The sequence below is a fragment of the Uranotaenia lowii genome, chromosome 3, assembly GCF_029784155.1.
Source record: "Uranotaenia lowii strain MFRU-FL chromosome 3, ASM2978415v1, whole genome shotgun sequence".
NCBI classification, from domain to species: domain Eukaryota; kingdom Metazoa; phylum Arthropoda; class Insecta; order Diptera; family Culicidae; genus Uranotaenia; species Uranotaenia lowii.
The window spans coordinates 30,430,795-30,447,620 of NC_073693.1; the positions used below are offsets into that span (position 1 = coordinate 30,430,795).

Sequence of the window (16,826 nt, forward strand, 5' to 3'; positions counted from 1 at the left end):
AGTATTAATAAATAAAACTTACCTTGTACGTTAATGGATGCAGAAGTTTGGTCTTCACGTTGAATCCGGAATTTGCTGTTGAAAAATTCTACTGCAGCTACGACCGCACGATGGCGAAAATGTACAATGTTTTTCCGTTTTTTTTCGATTGAGGTTAAATTTTTATCCTTTTTTCGGTTAATACCCGAAAACTGATAATATGGTTAAAATTGTACCATAAAATATTGTTGAAAAATAACCATATTGGCAGTTTTGCAGAAAAACACAGAAAATGATTATTTTTCATTCAAAAATGGTTAGAAAAAAATGAGCGTGTATACGGTCGCTTATAAACACAGAGAGAAGGTAGAAAAACACTTGGAAGCTCTAGTTAACATAGGCATATTAGAAAAAACTGAATACACAGAATGGGCTTCTCCCATAGTTGTGGTCATTAAGCCCAACAAATCTGATATTCGTATCTGCATGGACGGATCTAAAACGATCAATCCATTCATTAAAACACACCATTATCCTTTACCCACAATAGAAGACCTCATAACAAATAAATGTAAAGCTAAATCATTTGCTGTGATCGATTTAAGGGGAGCTTACCAGCAATTGGTCGTTTCAGAAAGTACTCAAAAACTTTTAGCTATCAATACACACGTTGGAGTGTACACCTACAAGCGGTTACCATTTGGTATCAAGCCAGCAGCCAGTCTTTTTCAATCCGCTATAGACAAAATTTTAGCAGGAATTTCTAATTGTCAAAGTTATATCGACGATATATTGATTTGGGCGGAGTCAGATATGGAGTTATTGAGTAAGATCGAAATCGTATTAGAAAAGCTCGTACAACATAATGTCAAAATCAATGCCGAGAAGTGCCAGTGGTTCGTCCCTCAAGTGAAATATTTGGGTCACATTCTCTCGGAGGCGGGGATGTCGCCAAATCCAGAGAAGGTGAGAGCAATCACGGCCGTGCCAGAGCCAAATTGCCAGAAACAACTAAAGGCATTTCTGGGAATGATTACGTTTTACATGAAGTTTATCCCAAAACTAAACGTAGTTTTAGCTCCCTTACACAATTTGCTTCGCAAAGATCAAAACTGGAATTGGAATAGCGCTTGCCAAGAAGCTTTTGAAAAGAGCAAGAAGGCTATTTGTAGCGCTAAAATTTTAACACATTTCGATCCCTCAAAGCCCATAACCGTGACTTGCGACGCCAGTGATGAAGGAATCTCTGGAGTGCTTAGCCATAAAATCAATGGTCGTGAATTTCCTGTTTTCTTTACATCTCGAAGGCTCACTAAAACCGAAAAAAATTACCCAATTTTGCATAGAGAAGCTTTGGCGATAGTTTTTGCAATGGAAAAGTTTTACAAATACGTATTAGGACAACCAATAACAATTTTTACTGACCACAAACCTCTTATGGGAGTTTTTTGCAACAAAAAAGGTGGACCCATGGTGATCGCTAATAGGTTACAACGATATTTCATTAGACTATCGATTTTCAACTACACAATCAATTACAAACCGGGAACAGAAAATTTCGTTGCTGATTGTCTGTCAAGGCTTCCATTAGATCAGGATCTTAGCAAAAACGATTTAGATGAAAATAATCTCAGTACAATGAACAGCATCCATTATTTAATCAGTGAAAGCACTGCTAAAATTAACACAAGTCTTATAGGCGAAAAATCGATCCAAGATCCTTTACTCTCTGTAGTTATCCGACATACCCTAAATGGATGGCCCAGTCATGTAACAGGAAAATTGCTGAAGAATTATTACGGGAAAAGACACGAACTTAATCTAGAGGCCGGTTGTCTGCTTTTTGGTGAACGCATAGTCATTCCCGCAACTTTAAAACTTCCAGCTTTGCAGTTGTTGCACGAAAATCACCGGGGAATTTTAAAAATGAAACAACTTTCTCGCATGTATCTTTATTGGGAAGGAATGGGTGCTGACATCGAAAGCTATGTTTCCAACTGTGCTAAATGTCAAATTTTAAATGTTGACAGAAGTCCAAAAATTTTCGGTAACTGGCCAGAAACCACAAGACCATTTGAAAGAGTTCACGTGGATTTTTTTCACAAATTTAATAAAACTTTTTTGATTTTAATCGATGCCTACTCTCGATGGGTGGAAATTAAAAGAATGACCCAAACTACGGCCGAATTTGTGGCACAAGCACTTGATGATATTTTTTCTATTTTTGGTTTTGCAAATTCCATTGTTAGTGACAATGGACCTCCTTTCAATAGTTATCAATTTGAAATTTTTTGTAAAGTTCGCAACATCATTCATATAACATCGCCGCCATACCATCCAGCTAGTAATGGACTTGCCGAAAGAGCGGTTCAAACAACAAAACAAGTTTTGAATAAACTAATAACCGAAACCGAAAATCTTTCCTCATTACAGATAGACAATAGAATTCGTAGTTTTCTGCACAATCATCATCAAACTCCAACAACAGAGGATAAAATCATCCCAAATAATAAAATTTTTGCATTTCTTCCACGGACATTTTTATCAGGACTCAACCCGAAAAATCATTGCGCATTAAATGAAATTATTCAACACAAAAAAATTAAGAAGCAATTTGAAATAAACGAAAAAGTTATCTATTCTCAAGCAGTAAATGGTAGGGTCAGTAGTAGCGAAGCAAAAATTGTAAAAAAACTTTCTACAGTGACTTACTTAATACAAGTACAAGGATCTACTAAGAAAGCACATGTAAACCAACTTAAAAAGATTTCTAAAAAACCTTTTGTACTAAGAAACACTAATGACAATTTTGTAGAAAATCAAGAAAAAGAGAGCGATCATAATGTAAATTTCAAAAACTGCGCAAAAGAAAGTAATCAGAACGATTTAGCACCTACTACTTTAAGACGTTCAAACAGAACAACAGGCAAGAAGCACGAAAATTTAAATCTCGAATTATTGTTTAAGAAGGCATCTAGTAAAGCTTAGTTCTTTTAGAAATGGGACAGTTGCGAATGCCTGTATCTCAAAAACCATTCGTTTGAACGAAATACTTTCTATGAAGAAAATGAAGGTAATGTTATGATCTTTCATGAAAAAATTTGAAAAAAAATATTTACCGTTTTTTGTTAAATAAATTTCTACTTTATTCTTGCTATCTCCCATTGGCTGGCGCACACTTTTTTCAGTCATGGTATTGATCAGTTTCTCCAACTTATACTTCGTAAAATCTATATTTTAGGTGGCTTCACCCTCCTTCTTCAATTTCTGATACTTTTCGGTCCAATACTTCTCTTTTAAAAGAAACTGGAAGCTTTTTTAGTGGATACAGTTGTTTCGAAATGAACAAATTAGATTTTTTTTAACACATTTTTGAACGTTTTTTTTTTTGGTACCAAGTTTAACAGCTTAAGAGCTTTGGAACTATCAAAAAACGGTTGTTTAAGGTTGGATTTCAATAAGTCATCACTAGGCAACACTTTCAGCTTATCGGATAAAATTGTTTTGGACATTTAAGCGATCTACCCTTAGTTTTTCGTTTATTGAAAATTAAAAATGCTGGTATGAGACTTGACTTTCTTGATGACCCTTAACCGTTGTTGCCGATCATGTGCTTCACTCCAATGCTTGATTTGAACTTTGTGGACATTATTGACAGTGTTTGCATACTTATTCACCACAAAAACTCAGTAATTCTTTGAATAATGAACGGTTTTGTCAGCTATCAATTTGATAATGACGAATTTTAAAGGAAACTGTGCAAAATTATTTTTTTCTTTTTCTCTTGCATCGTACATATCTCAAAAACGCGTAAATTTTAATTTTTGAAAAAAATAAGTCGAATACTACTTTTTACAGGCAACAAAATGCTGTCAATTTTTTTAATATCCAATAACTAGTTAACGAGCTATTGACAAATGAAAGTGTCCCATTTCTAAAAGAACTAAGCTTTAGATAATAAGGAAAATGAAAAAAAATATTTTTATATACTTAAAGGGAAAGATGTTAGAGCGAATCAAAACTATTTTACAGAACACTGAAAGCTTGATCTTTAACTAAACTTTACCTCTTCTCGAACTTGATAAATAAAGGCAGTTGAATTCTGAAGTCAAAAGAACAAGAAGTGTTTCACTACTATCCGCTACTCCGTGAGCCCGAATAAGGTCTAGAGCACATTGTCCAGGGTTAGGGACATAACAAAAATGTGTCAAAGCTCTTTAAATCTTTTTTTTTATATTCCGTTGTTCAATTACATTTTTTTAATAAACTTATTATTGATAAACCTACAGAAGTTACAATCTACGTAGTTTCAAAACAAAATATGTTCCTTGTCAGAATTATCAAAATTGTTTCAATTGAAATTACTTTGAAAAATTTTTTAATTGATTGTCACAGTTTTAAAATTGTCTAACAAAAATTAACAGTTTGATAAATTCTACTTTTCAAATCAATTCGAGTCAACCATTTCAGGAAAATTGGACAACTTTATAAATTTATTAGTAATTGTTATAATTAGGTATCAATAATTATTACACTTTTGACATTTTAAAACAATCAAAATGGACAAAAATATTAATATCAAAAAAGTGAACAATTTTCCGAATTTTCTAAATTTTCAAACATGATCATATTGACTAAATTTCCAAAATTGACAAAATCTTAAAATCTGTAAAAAGATGAAATTAAGGAAACGAATAAAATTGTCGACTTGACCAAAAATCTTTGAAAATCTTGACTGTTTTTTTTAATTCATACAAGATTTCATAGTTTTGTCAATTTCTACAGTTTAAATTTTTTTGATAAGATTGACAATTTTGTGAATTTTGACAATTTTGATAACTGATTTTTTTTTAACTTTTTTTGCAATTTTTACAAATTTTACAATATTCAATGTTCTTAATTTTTTTTTTACAATTTTGCCAATCAACATTTTTTTATTGTTTTGCAAATTTTGACAATCAGACCCGCTTTTACAAATTGAAAAAAATCGGAAAATTACTCAATTTTATTTTATTTTGAAAATTTCGTGAGCTTGGATGACTTTAAAATGTGAAATTGTTATTATCAAAATTATTGAGAAATCGACCAAATTCCCTCAAATAGTTAAAATGGTCGAATTAATTTGTCAAGTTGAATTGAGCTAATAGTTCAGATAGTCGCCACGATTATTTCGGCTTCCCACTTCCCTAACTAACATAGTAATTTCACTTAATATTTATTTAAAAAAAACACGGCACAGTAAACTTTGTAATGTAAAAGACCTCAAATAAACATTTATTATTTATTAAAAAAAAAAGTTCAAATGTGAAAAATTGGTCAATATTGTAGAAACACTATCAAAACTGTAAAAACAATCGAATTTTCCAAAATGGAAAAATCTTCTTACTCTTTGTATTTAATTCTTATTCAAATCGTAAAAATAATAAAAAGTGTTAAAATTGTCCAAATGGTCAAATTATATAAAAAAATAAAAATTGTAAAAAATTCACAAAAAATGTAAGATTGTAAAAATTATCCAAATAAAAAAAACATCAAAATCCTAAAAAATATCAATTATCAAAATTATCTAAATTATAGACGGAAAAAAATTAGGAAATAAAATTAATCATTTAATACTGATGAACGATTTTTTTCGAAACTTGTTTATTTGAAAGGACTATTTTGGTTTTAAGAACCCAAACTCTTTCATAAAAAATTTCTAATTGATTACACAAAATAAATTTAATATTGATTTTTTAATAAAGTGAAAAATGGAATAATTTGTGGCAATTCTTTAATACAAGAATCTTAGAGGGAATTTAAAGTCCTTTGAAAATATGTTTGCGTTTCATTTTAAAATTTTACGGTTAAGAATCAATTAATGCTAACAGCGTCAAATTACTAAACGAGTATTTACTATATTTGACATAGCCGAGATTCGATTCTATGCAAATTTGTCAAACAACGTCAACTGCAATCCCCTTTTAAAATTTTTGATGCTGTGACTGAAACAACTTTGACGGTTGATTGATTGGAAAGTACAGTCTTTATAATAATTTTTGCAACATATAGTTACAAACTCGGAGATCGTCGAAGTCAGGTAGAAATAGAAAGAAAATCAAGCTCTATACAATATAAATTCGTCCCTTTGTATTGTAGAGAGCTCGATGGAGACTTCGAAAGTTTAAGGATGCCGTTTGGTTTGAAGAGCGCTCCTTCCACATTCCAATGAGTGAAGGACGGACATTGTTCGCGAACTTTTGGGGGTTGATAGTATTCTTGATGCTTTGAAAGCATTTTCCCTTGATTTAAATAAAAGGCTGTGATACATCACATTTTGCGACGGGAGTTAAGAGGCCGTTTGCTTCAGTTGTATTTTATATTTCCTGCTGAATGATTTTAATTTTTAATATATTTTCCCATATATTTTTCTCGCACATTTATCCCTACATTAGTAGGGTTCAATCGAAAAAGAATTCATAAAATTTAACCGAAATAAGCTCGTTTGTGAGAACAAATTTTCGATCCAAAAATTTTTAAAGTAATTAAGACAAAAATTATAGCAGTAATAAGAAAAAATGTATTTAAATATCAAGAATTGATTCCATTAAGAACGTTCGAAGCTTACAAACGCGGTTTCGTCTTTGAAGGTAATTTTATTCATGTTTAGGGCTGTTTTTGATGTTGTTGAATGATTTTTTTTCTCTAGTTTAATATATTAGTAGTATCGTTTTACATTTGCTTCGTTTATACTCAATAATTTTTTTCAGTTTATTTTAAACTATTCTACAATCTTCTGTTTTTATTTTGTTTGTGTCTTAAAATAACGTATTTTTTTCTCGCCATTTTCTATATCATCAATAAGGACTAGCCAGTACAGACTGTGTGTGGTGGTGCAGAATTTCTACAATCCAATGACTCACCTTAGCCAACTCAGCGATCAAAGTTCACAAACTGTTTAAATTTGTTTGCTCAAATAAGTAGACATAGTGTCTAAAATAAACTAAAACGCTTCTGTATGATAAAATTTGAGTTTAGCTGGAATAGTGCTGTTGTTTGAATGTGTTATAAAATACAGATAGATTATTTTAAATAACATGTCCTATTTCGACTTATCAGTCTGCATCATCTTGGTCGCACTAGGTGCAGTTATAGATCGAATCTGAGTTCAGTTAGTTAATCTTTCAATTGTAATTTGAGTTATGTTTTTTTCCACCGGATAAAAAGTGCTTATAATAAAAAACATTAACTTTGGCCTTTATGTTGTAAAATTTCGATAAAATCATAGAGTAAAACAATCTTTGAAAAAGTTTAGGTTGTAACCTTTGTTATTTGGAAAATATGGCATGTCTAAATTCTGCTTTCTGATTTAAAGAAACACCTCTTATACTGACACTTTCCGATTATCAACTATAAAACGTACTTTCAATTGAAAATAACCACAGAACTTCTTTGAACAATTTTGACTGCAAAATGCATCTCATGGTAAAGAAACATCTATCACAAAATGACTGCGCTTGAACTAAGCCTACATCTTATACCCAAAACTTTACTTCACTTACCATTATACAACATAAATAATTACCGCTGACTGCTTGCCGTTCACAGCGCCAACAGCCCGTCGTCGTCCTTCTTTTTCCGGTCCGATTTGGCGCCGGATTGCTGCTGCTGTTGGCCACCCGTCCCTGCACCGGAACCAATTTGGCTGGAGATGGTAGGCAAATTGTCGGCCACAGCAGCTCGTTCGGCAAGAAACTTTTCAAACTCTTTACTGGTAAGACTTTCCTCCAGACCAGGGCCGGTGCCACCACTACCGTTTGCACTTGATCCTCCATTTCCGGAAGCCTTTTCGAGATCATCGTGCTGGGTTTGTTGGAGGGAAAAGATGATTATTAGATTTTTTTTTGGTTTGAGGAAAATTTATTCATTAGGTATCTAACCCAGAAAACAGAACATTACCTAATATGTAAATCTTCAAAAAAAAAAAGTTCTTACGCAAAGCTAAAATTTTTGAAATTAATAATAATTTTATTTTAGTTTCAAAGATTTACACTTTAGGAAAACAAATGATAACTACAGATCTATTACTGATAAACTAAACTAAAGAAAAATGCGACGAACTATTTTACATGACACTTACCGAGTTTTCTAGCCATTGTTCCATTTCGTCAAACTCGGCATCCCGTGTGTTCTGATGATGTGAAGGGTATTTTGTGTTGTGGTTGGTGTAGGTGGTGTTTTTTCATTGTAGTGTTTCCAGTATTGTATGTGAACATGACGACACCAAGAAGGTGGATGGAAAAAGCACAAGCGTAGGAATCCGGCGTAAAGCATAAGGGAAATAAAACAGACGACACATTGGAAATCGATAATATAAAGTGTGGTAGAAGGAAAAAGAATTTTGACGATTTTGTAACCTTAAACAGAAAATAGTTTTTGAACGATCTAAAAATGATGACTCTTCCAATTATAATGATATTATGAAATGAAATATCTAATATAAGTAATCAAATTAAACAACTTAATAAAAAAATTAAAATGAACGTGTACTTTACAGGTATATGAGTATGAATATGACACAACAAATAGAAACGCAACTTATGCTAATAGTATTTAATTACATTTACAACACAAGTATAGTAATTCCATTGACGTTTAAGATTGTGTTCAATTAGGATAAATCACCCGTGTAAACGCTTCGTTTAATAGCTCAGTAAATCAAATTTTCAATAAAAAAATAAAGTAGGTATATTCTGTAAGCTAGAGGATAAAACTAAGTTCTAATTTTAAATTTTTACTACTCAACTAATATTTGTGTTACATACTTAAAGTTATTTACTCTAGATGCTGCACTAGAACTTCTCAGGTCCCACGACTTAAATCGTTATCGTGTTCTATGAAAATTAGAAATCAATATGGATCTCCATCAAATCTGAAAAAGTGGCTCCAGAGAGTTAAGTTAATCCAAATTGATTTCACTAAAGATCATTTGAAAATTGTTTTTCAGCGTTTTTTTTGGATAGCATCGGCATGTTTAATATTAAAAAAAAAATAATATACAGGAAGTATACTTCCCATCTCAGTTTGAAGGTTTGATGGACACATTCTAACTCAAACCACTTTGTAGCTTGATTTTTTTTTAAATAAAAGCTATCACGCTTCAAAGTTGTAAAAAAAAATAAATTGCTATTTTATTTCAACACGATTTTGCAAACTTCTACCAAACATTGTTCATTAAGTCCAGGAGGATGTTTGTGATTGGTTGATACTAAACGGTATTTTCATAATATCTCGAAACGTAAGGAATTCAACATCGAGGGAACTATTTTTGAAATCTTAAAAAATGAAGAAACAAAAGAAAAATCACTTATAGAATTTTTAAAAAAGTGTAATGTCTACAAATTTCTGTAAAAACTAAACTCACTAGACACGAATGCCACAAGGTGGTAAAGTGTCATAAATAAACCTAATAAAAAAAAAAAATAATATCTCGAAAATAAATAAAAATATAGTAATAAAACATTACAAGACTTATTACTTTTAGCCTGAAAACCTGAGAAACTCAAAAATAGCCACGGATTGTAGAGATCATTTGTTTTTAGTTAGTGTTGTTTTGAAACAACATTTTGCGTTAGGATAGTTCAAGTAAAAAATTTAAAACTATATTGCCTATAAAATAAGCTTGCCATATTGCCCGGATTTACTTGGACTTGCCCGGATAATATTTGATACAAAGTTTGGGAAAGATCCGGTTCGGCTAGGTTGCCCGGATTTCGTTGATGAATGCTCGAATTTTGATCGGATTCATCAATTTTCTTAGCAAAATCAAACCAAAAACTCAAATTAAGTTATTAGAATTTTGGAAATTTGCTTACAAAAATCAAAATGCTATGAGCAAATTGTATCAAATTATTAACGGTTTTTGGAAGCCTCATGTACGGCCTTATTTGGTTAAAACGTCTCCAATAAAAAACATGACCTGAAATCCGCTAATGCGTTTCGATGGAAAAATGCTTCAAGTGTATTTTTTTTCTTGATTTTGGCTGAGTAAAGCGTGGATCATCAGAAATCTGGACGCACTTTTTATTATACCATAGCGCTCCTAGTTGTCGGATCTGGAATTTTTTGACAGTACTTTCTTCGGCAATGTTTCTTCTATCAGTGCTGAAAATTTCATTACGATTCGTTTTGTTTCAAAAAAGTTACACGTGATAGAAGCCGCGAGACGAAAATTAATTTTGGACAACCACGTTTAAAAACCCGATGTGGTCTGGTTCAAAAATCGCGAAATCTGATTTGAGGAGGCTTCCTGACCAAAAATTTTACAAAGCCACTGGTCGGAGTGATGTCCCCATCAAGTTCAAATTTGTTTTTGCCAATAACTTTGCAGAAAAGTGTTTGATCTGGCAAGATATTTGGAGCTGCGGCCGAAAACCCCGGTTTTTTGTGAAAAACAAGACCATGGACTCCGAAATGTACAAGGAGGAGTGCCTGAATTTTTTTTTTCCTTTTGTTAGATCTCACAAAGAACCAGTAAAGTTTTTGCTAGATTTAGCTAGCTGCCACTACAGCGAAGAGGTACTACAGTGGTATCGGGCCAACTGATGGATTTTGTCGAAAAGGACGTCAACCCACCCAACTGCCCTCAATTCCGCCCTATCGAAAAATTTTGAGCAATTGTTAATCAGAAGATGAAGAAGAATGGTAGGACGACTCGGGATGCAACAGAGATGAAGAGATTGTGGAACAAAATGGCCGCTGAGGGCAGTGAATGGCCGCTGAGGTCAGTGAATAGGGTGTCCAATCTTAGATGAGTGGTTCTCGACGAAAAGTACGAAATTTCATCAAAACAACATCGGAATATTTTTTTTATTATTTTTCCTTAAAAGTGCAGTAAAAACCCTACAATTTGACCCCAAAAATTTTTATTTCGTTTACATAGCTCTGAGATAGACCCTTTTTAATGCGTCCAGATTTGTAGTGATCCATGCTTTAGTTGCCCGGATTTTGCCAGGTTTTTAGATAAAATTGCCCGGATGAGTGCGAGAAAAATGCAAGTAACCTTACTATAAAACATTTCCAATTCAAAGCAAGAGGATGTTTGTATTAATTTAGACAACTAAGGAACTTTGTTCGAATCTCTAAATCTGTACAGAAAAAAGCGATATTTTAAGTGGGTTAAAAACATGCACACTATTCGATACTCGAATCTTTATTTTCAATTTTACTAAAATTAAGTAAAAAATTTTTATTGAAACTCTAAAAATTCAAATATGTTTTCACTTTGCCATTGAGCTTGAATATAAGGTGGCTCCAGAGAGTGTGTAGGCACGGTGTTTTTTTTACATTTAAAAAGAAAAACCAACGGCATCTCTGAAAATTTGCCACATTATAGAGGAGACTCTCCCGTATTCAACGCGCTATTCAGGAAAAAAATATGCCGGGGGGTTTAGAACTTTTTTTTATTTTGAAGATTCACAAACAAAATACACGAGCAAAATTTTCAGGTTATTGCTAATTATTTTTCCTAAAAACTTCAAATTTAATATTTTTGAACTTAATTGTGTTAAGATTCCGTAAAAAATAATAATTTCAAATTTTGAACAAAAAAAAAATTTAAATTAAAATTTTGAAAAAAAAGAAGTAAAAATTCGAAGAAAATTTGAAAATTATTGATAAACAACACTGCCGGCCAAAAGTTTGGGATCACACCCTCAAAAAGATGAAAATTTTGATTGGCAATATCTCAGCCGTTTTATGACATATTGCTATTCTTTTGATCTCATTCAAGAGATCGTGAGCAAAACATTCATTTATGTCTATGACAAAATGTTAATGTTCCTTTTATAAGACTTAAATTTAGCTTAAAGTTGAGACACTAAATTTTGGAAGTTGTAAAATTATTGGTATTAAGATTACGTAAAAATGAAATATATATTTGTAGAAAAAAATAGTTTCAAACCAAATATTCAATTGTGGCTCCAGAGAGAATCAGTGCAATATCAATGCAATATTCATCATAATATCAATTAATCCAAATTTTGAAACTTTAACCCTCGTCCTTCCCTGAAATATTTAGCCGTTACAGTCCCTGGAGTGTCAATTTGACAACAAGGATTAACAAGTTGACGTAATTTGGCGTAATCATATTTGTGTAAAGTATCGCAGCGCTTATGTAATTACACTACTAAAATCGGTATGAAATTGGCTTTCTGGTGAATTTAAATTTATTGTGGAAATTTTGAATTAATATACTCAAAATCAAGTGCAAAATTGTATTTAAGTGCAAGAAAGCCTGAAAAAATTGCAAATTGATAAAAAGTTCGAAAAACAGCCTCCTTTGCAAATTCGTAAAAATCCTGTGTTTCGTATTTTGACAATCTAAAAAAGTAAAAATGTGCCAAATTACGTCAACTTTTCAATACTTTTTTCAAAATTTTTCTGGTGTGACTTAAACAATTTTTACGGTTCATGGATTGAAAAGTACGCTTTTGACACCATTTTTTACATTTTTTGTGGACATGATCTTAAAAAATGCCAAAAAATATATCGTATAGCTTCTAACTTCAGCTTTTTTGGACACGAAGTGAAATTTTTTTTGAGCATTCCATAGCTGATTTTCAGTCTTTTTTCCGAAGCATGTTTTTTGCGGATTTTTTTTCTTAGACTTTGAATAACGGAAAACTGAAGTGTTGTAGGTGAATAATGTTTGAAAAACATATTTGAGTTACGTTACGAGGTTCCCAAAACTATAAAATCAGTTGAGAGATATGGCTGTTTTAAGCAACAAGAGTCAAATTGACACTCAAGGTCTGATTAGGGAGTTTTTTTCCTGGGTTTTCAGGATGCGTCCATGAAAAAATAATGATGCAAAATTAAAGATTTCAATAATTCATTGAGTGTCCCCGAAGATATTGTTTTATTTTGATGCACCCGAATAAAGCTACAAGCCGCCAAACTTCCAATTGCGTCATATTGATACTCACATGAATATTAGGGTTAAAACTTGATAAAGAAAAGAAGCAGTTGGAAAGATTCCGGAAAAAAAGACTCGAATCAAGTTAAACTTAAGTAAACGCGCTTTAGTTTCAACAGAAGTAGCTTAAATAACTACGTACAGCGTGTTTGACGCAACTGATGCTATTTTTTTTGTTTAAAGGAGCTCATTTCCGTAACAGGAATAAGAAGCTCCAAAAATAGAACAATAAATTGTTCCCAGATAAGAAGTACCTTTAATTAGATTTCTTTTCAAATTTAATAGAAAGTTTTGCTTAGTCTGTCAGTTATTAACCACCATTTCTACCTGGAGATGGCAGATGTGTCTGGAGGTTTTCAAAAACTATTAGGCTTCGCCCCTTACAGATAAAAAATAGCCTGGTCTTATTGTGGTGACAGTTTAATTTAAAATATATATTTTAAATCGTTTTTGAGATGGCTTTTGGCTTTATAATAAAACAAATGAAAGAAAATTAAACTCGTCCAAAATAAAAAAAAAAAAACAAGCAAAACCAATAGCAACATTATTACAAGACCATAATCACCAGGAGTTAAATTCAACATACCATTGAGGTCGGCTTCGCTTGTCCAAGTAGATCTACGGGAGCAGTGTCCTTGGTGTCTCTAAAACATTGAAAAAAAAATTAGAGGTCGCCCTACTGCTTTTAATTATCCGAGTCCTTACCCGGTGGTATTTCGAGACTGCGCAAAAATATCAAACTCATCGGTTACAACATCCGGTGGATTGGCAGCTCGTGGTTTGTTGATTGGTCCTCCTGCCGTTCCACCCGATTGTGCCGATACGGTGTTCAGCTGCGAAATCTGGGAGGTGGTCGTGCTAGCACCACCAAGGTTGAGTCCGGCAAGCTGAGAGCTGAGGCCACCTGCGGCCGCCTCGTCGTCCAAATCAATGAGGGATTCCTTTTTGTCGCCGGCACCGGGCCCCGGTTTCTCGGTACCTCCCGGCGGGACACCCATTGCCGCACCCAAAATGGCCGACGGAGTGTTGGAGGCTGCACTGTTGGGGTCCCGGTTCTTCTCGAACCGAGCGTGCCGCAGGAAGAGGTTGTTGAGTTCATCGTTGAGCCGCAACAGCTCGGCCGTCAACTCATCGTGACTCACCTTGCCGATCAGCTCGACGATGCGGTTTTGCATTTCCCTAGATCATGAACAATGGTTGTTCAATTAAGAACGGTATAGTACTATAGTATAATCATTTCCTGAGTTATTTTATTTAATTTTTTTGTTTCGAAAGTGCTCAGCTTATGAGCATTTTATCTATCACTATTGTAGAAGAGACCAGTAGATACATTCAATAAACATCAAAATAAATAATTAGTATGTCTGGCAAAAAAATTAAAAATTGTAGGTGTAGATTCCGAAAAAAGAATTAGAGATGTTGTCAGAATTCAAATGTATCGATTGGTATGATTGGTCGAAGCATGAAAGCCTCCGCTACATAAGCAACCAGCAAATCTCGCACAAGCTCATTAAGTTATCAAAAGCCGTAGAAATTTGACCGAAAATGACAGTAGCCAGCAGCAAACCGAGCAGCAGTGGGCTGATTGCTCTAAGGGAGTTGACCAATCAAAAGCTGCAGGAACTATGGCAAACTGGCATAATTGAAAAGTTTCCAAAAGATATTAAGGAAAATTTTTACTTTTCCTTGAGAGCTGCGCCGAAAGGTAAATCTGACATCCGCCTTGTTATCGATCTACGTGGTGCAAACAAGTGTATATCCAGAACTCCTTCTAAGATGGCAATACATTTGAGTCAATCTTATTGCAGCTATTCAACGTTGAATTTGAAGAACGCCTTCTTTCACATTGAACTGGAAGAAGGCACACCTCACCATTTTTTCCGTTGGTGAAGCGCTTTACAGATGTTGTCGATTGTCATTTGGACTTACAAACGCCCCGGATATCTTCCAAGAAGTTATGCAAATTGTAGTTTTGTCAGATTGTAAAGGTACCGTCGACAAAAACTTCCACAAGTCAAGTGAACAAGTAAAGGGGGCTTAGGGCTTATTACATTCATTGACAGATTCATCTCACAGAGAACGGACAAGACACGTCATTTGAGAGAATTATCCAATGCAGGGGACTACTACTAGAGTCAAGATCTCGAAAAAGAGTTTTATTGCCTGAAGACTGATGCCTGAAAACATATCAAAACTCTATATAGGTATTTTCAACCGGGAAAATGGGACTAAACTTTTCGTCTCTGTTTCACCGTACGGTGTCAAGCTTTTTCCAGTAATTCAGTAATGTCCAATCAGTAATCATTAAGTCAGAATTTAAGATAAAATTTGAAAACTTGTTGAAATAAATCATTTATCAAAAATAATTTGAACATTTTGGAAATAAAGAAGGTGCAAATTATTGTTGGAAAAAAATTATTGTTGTGAAAAAATTAATTGCTGCCCCCATTGGGATTCGAACTCATATCTCGCGCCTCTCTAGGGCCCATGTATTGCATTCTACGACAGGAAACCACCTGGCATATTTGATCAATACTAGGGATCGGTATTTGGGAGATCGATTTTTTAAACTCAACTTTTCGATTATTTGAATCGATTCTTTAGAATGAAGGAAATCGATTAGATCAGTTTCTTTTCGATTCTTTTGGATTCAATTAACCTTTTGCATTAAAACTCTAAACTTGACGTGAGAAGTAGGCGAGGCTTTTGAAGCAACGCACGCGTTTTTTTTATCCGTCCGCAAAATTTCTGGATTTTATCGATAAATTAAAGTAAATCCGATGTAAAATGTTACTACCGATCATCCGAGAACCAGTGATAATGTGGCCACCATTTTTCAGAAGATAATTGGGAATTTCGTTTTCTAAAAAGGGAGTTAATTTGAGGAAAACCAGAAAAAATTGTTTGTTGGAAAAAAAACACGTGTAGGTGATGAAGTGAGATCGTTTAAATCTGGTAGTGAATTCCTATCTCGTAAACCAGTAAAGAGCCTTTGCTAATGTGTGGTTTTCGTTGGAAGCGTGCTGGGAAAGTAACGGGGTTGGAAAATGAATATTGTGACATGGGAAGATTTGAGGATTGTAAGAAGAAATCTTTTGAGGGCTGGCAATGGTGAAAGTAACTTATTTTGATTGGCGTGGGTACGCAATATTCAAAAAAAAAAAAGGAAAAGGGCAATGGTGTGGAAATGAGAGAAAAATAATTTTTGGTGGTAAAATGAGTAGGGAGTAAGACGTAACAGATTCGTTATTATTTAGACGGATCGTATGGGATAACAAAGATTGGTAGTAAATTCCGAGAGTCAATGCAGAGAACGTAGAAGAAATGCAAAGAAATAGAAAAAAGGAAGAAAATATTGTTGAAAAGTTAAAAAACGGTAACTGAGAGAGTGTGGAATAGAAAAGAGATCCTTTGCAGTTTTGGCTGTGCTGTGCTGATTGCTGATCTCAAGCTGACCAAAAACCCTGCTGGCTGATGGTTTCGTTCGGATTGCTTCGATTGAATTTCCTGAGATTTTCTTTGATAAGTATGAGGAAATGACTGAAAAGCTAAGTATATTCTTTCTATATTTTAATTCAATTTATGTTTTTAGTTTGACCCTTACAATTAAGGGACCGGAAATAGATTAAAATAGATTGGTTTTCTACCCACACACAGTGAAAGCACTTTTTTTCTGTGGCACGTTCTTAAAATGCTTCGTGTTGTTGCAACTTTGTCCATGGTGCAGCATATAAATGCTCGCTTTTTCACTTATCACAAGCTAAATTCGTTTACGTCAAAAAAAAAATGTCTTCTGAAAGAATGAGGAGTGGGCAATTTTTGTTTATAGATTGTACTGCATATATTGTACTACTTTATTATTGAATTATTTTGAAAGAAGTTTTCCTGGGGG

General features: G+C 33.4%; 1 protein-coding gene across 3 annotated transcripts in view; it reads right to left on the reverse strand.

The window, feature by feature from the left end:
- Positions 1–6,594: 6,594 nt before the first annotated feature.
- LOC129751548 (target of Myb1 membrane trafficking protein) overlaps positions 6,595–16,826 on the reverse strand; it is a 30,414-nt gene continuing 20,182 nt past the window's right edge. For 2 of the 3 annotated variants that reach the window (XM_055747105.1, XM_055747104.1), the window contains exons 5-8: positions 13,640–14,113; positions 13,521–13,578; positions 8,099–8,149; positions 6,595–7,821 (exon numbers count right to left, since the gene is read on the reverse strand). In XM_055747105.1, the coding sequence (XP_055603080.1) occupies positions 7,561–7,821; positions 8,099–8,149; positions 13,521–13,578; positions 13,640–14,113 (844 nt within the window). In that variant the 3' untranslated portion in view covers positions 6,595–7,560. The remainder of the gene's footprint in view (positions 7,822–8,098; positions 8,150–13,520; positions 13,579–13,639; positions 14,114–16,826) is intronic. The other variant, XM_055747106.1, reaches the window with a different exon arrangement.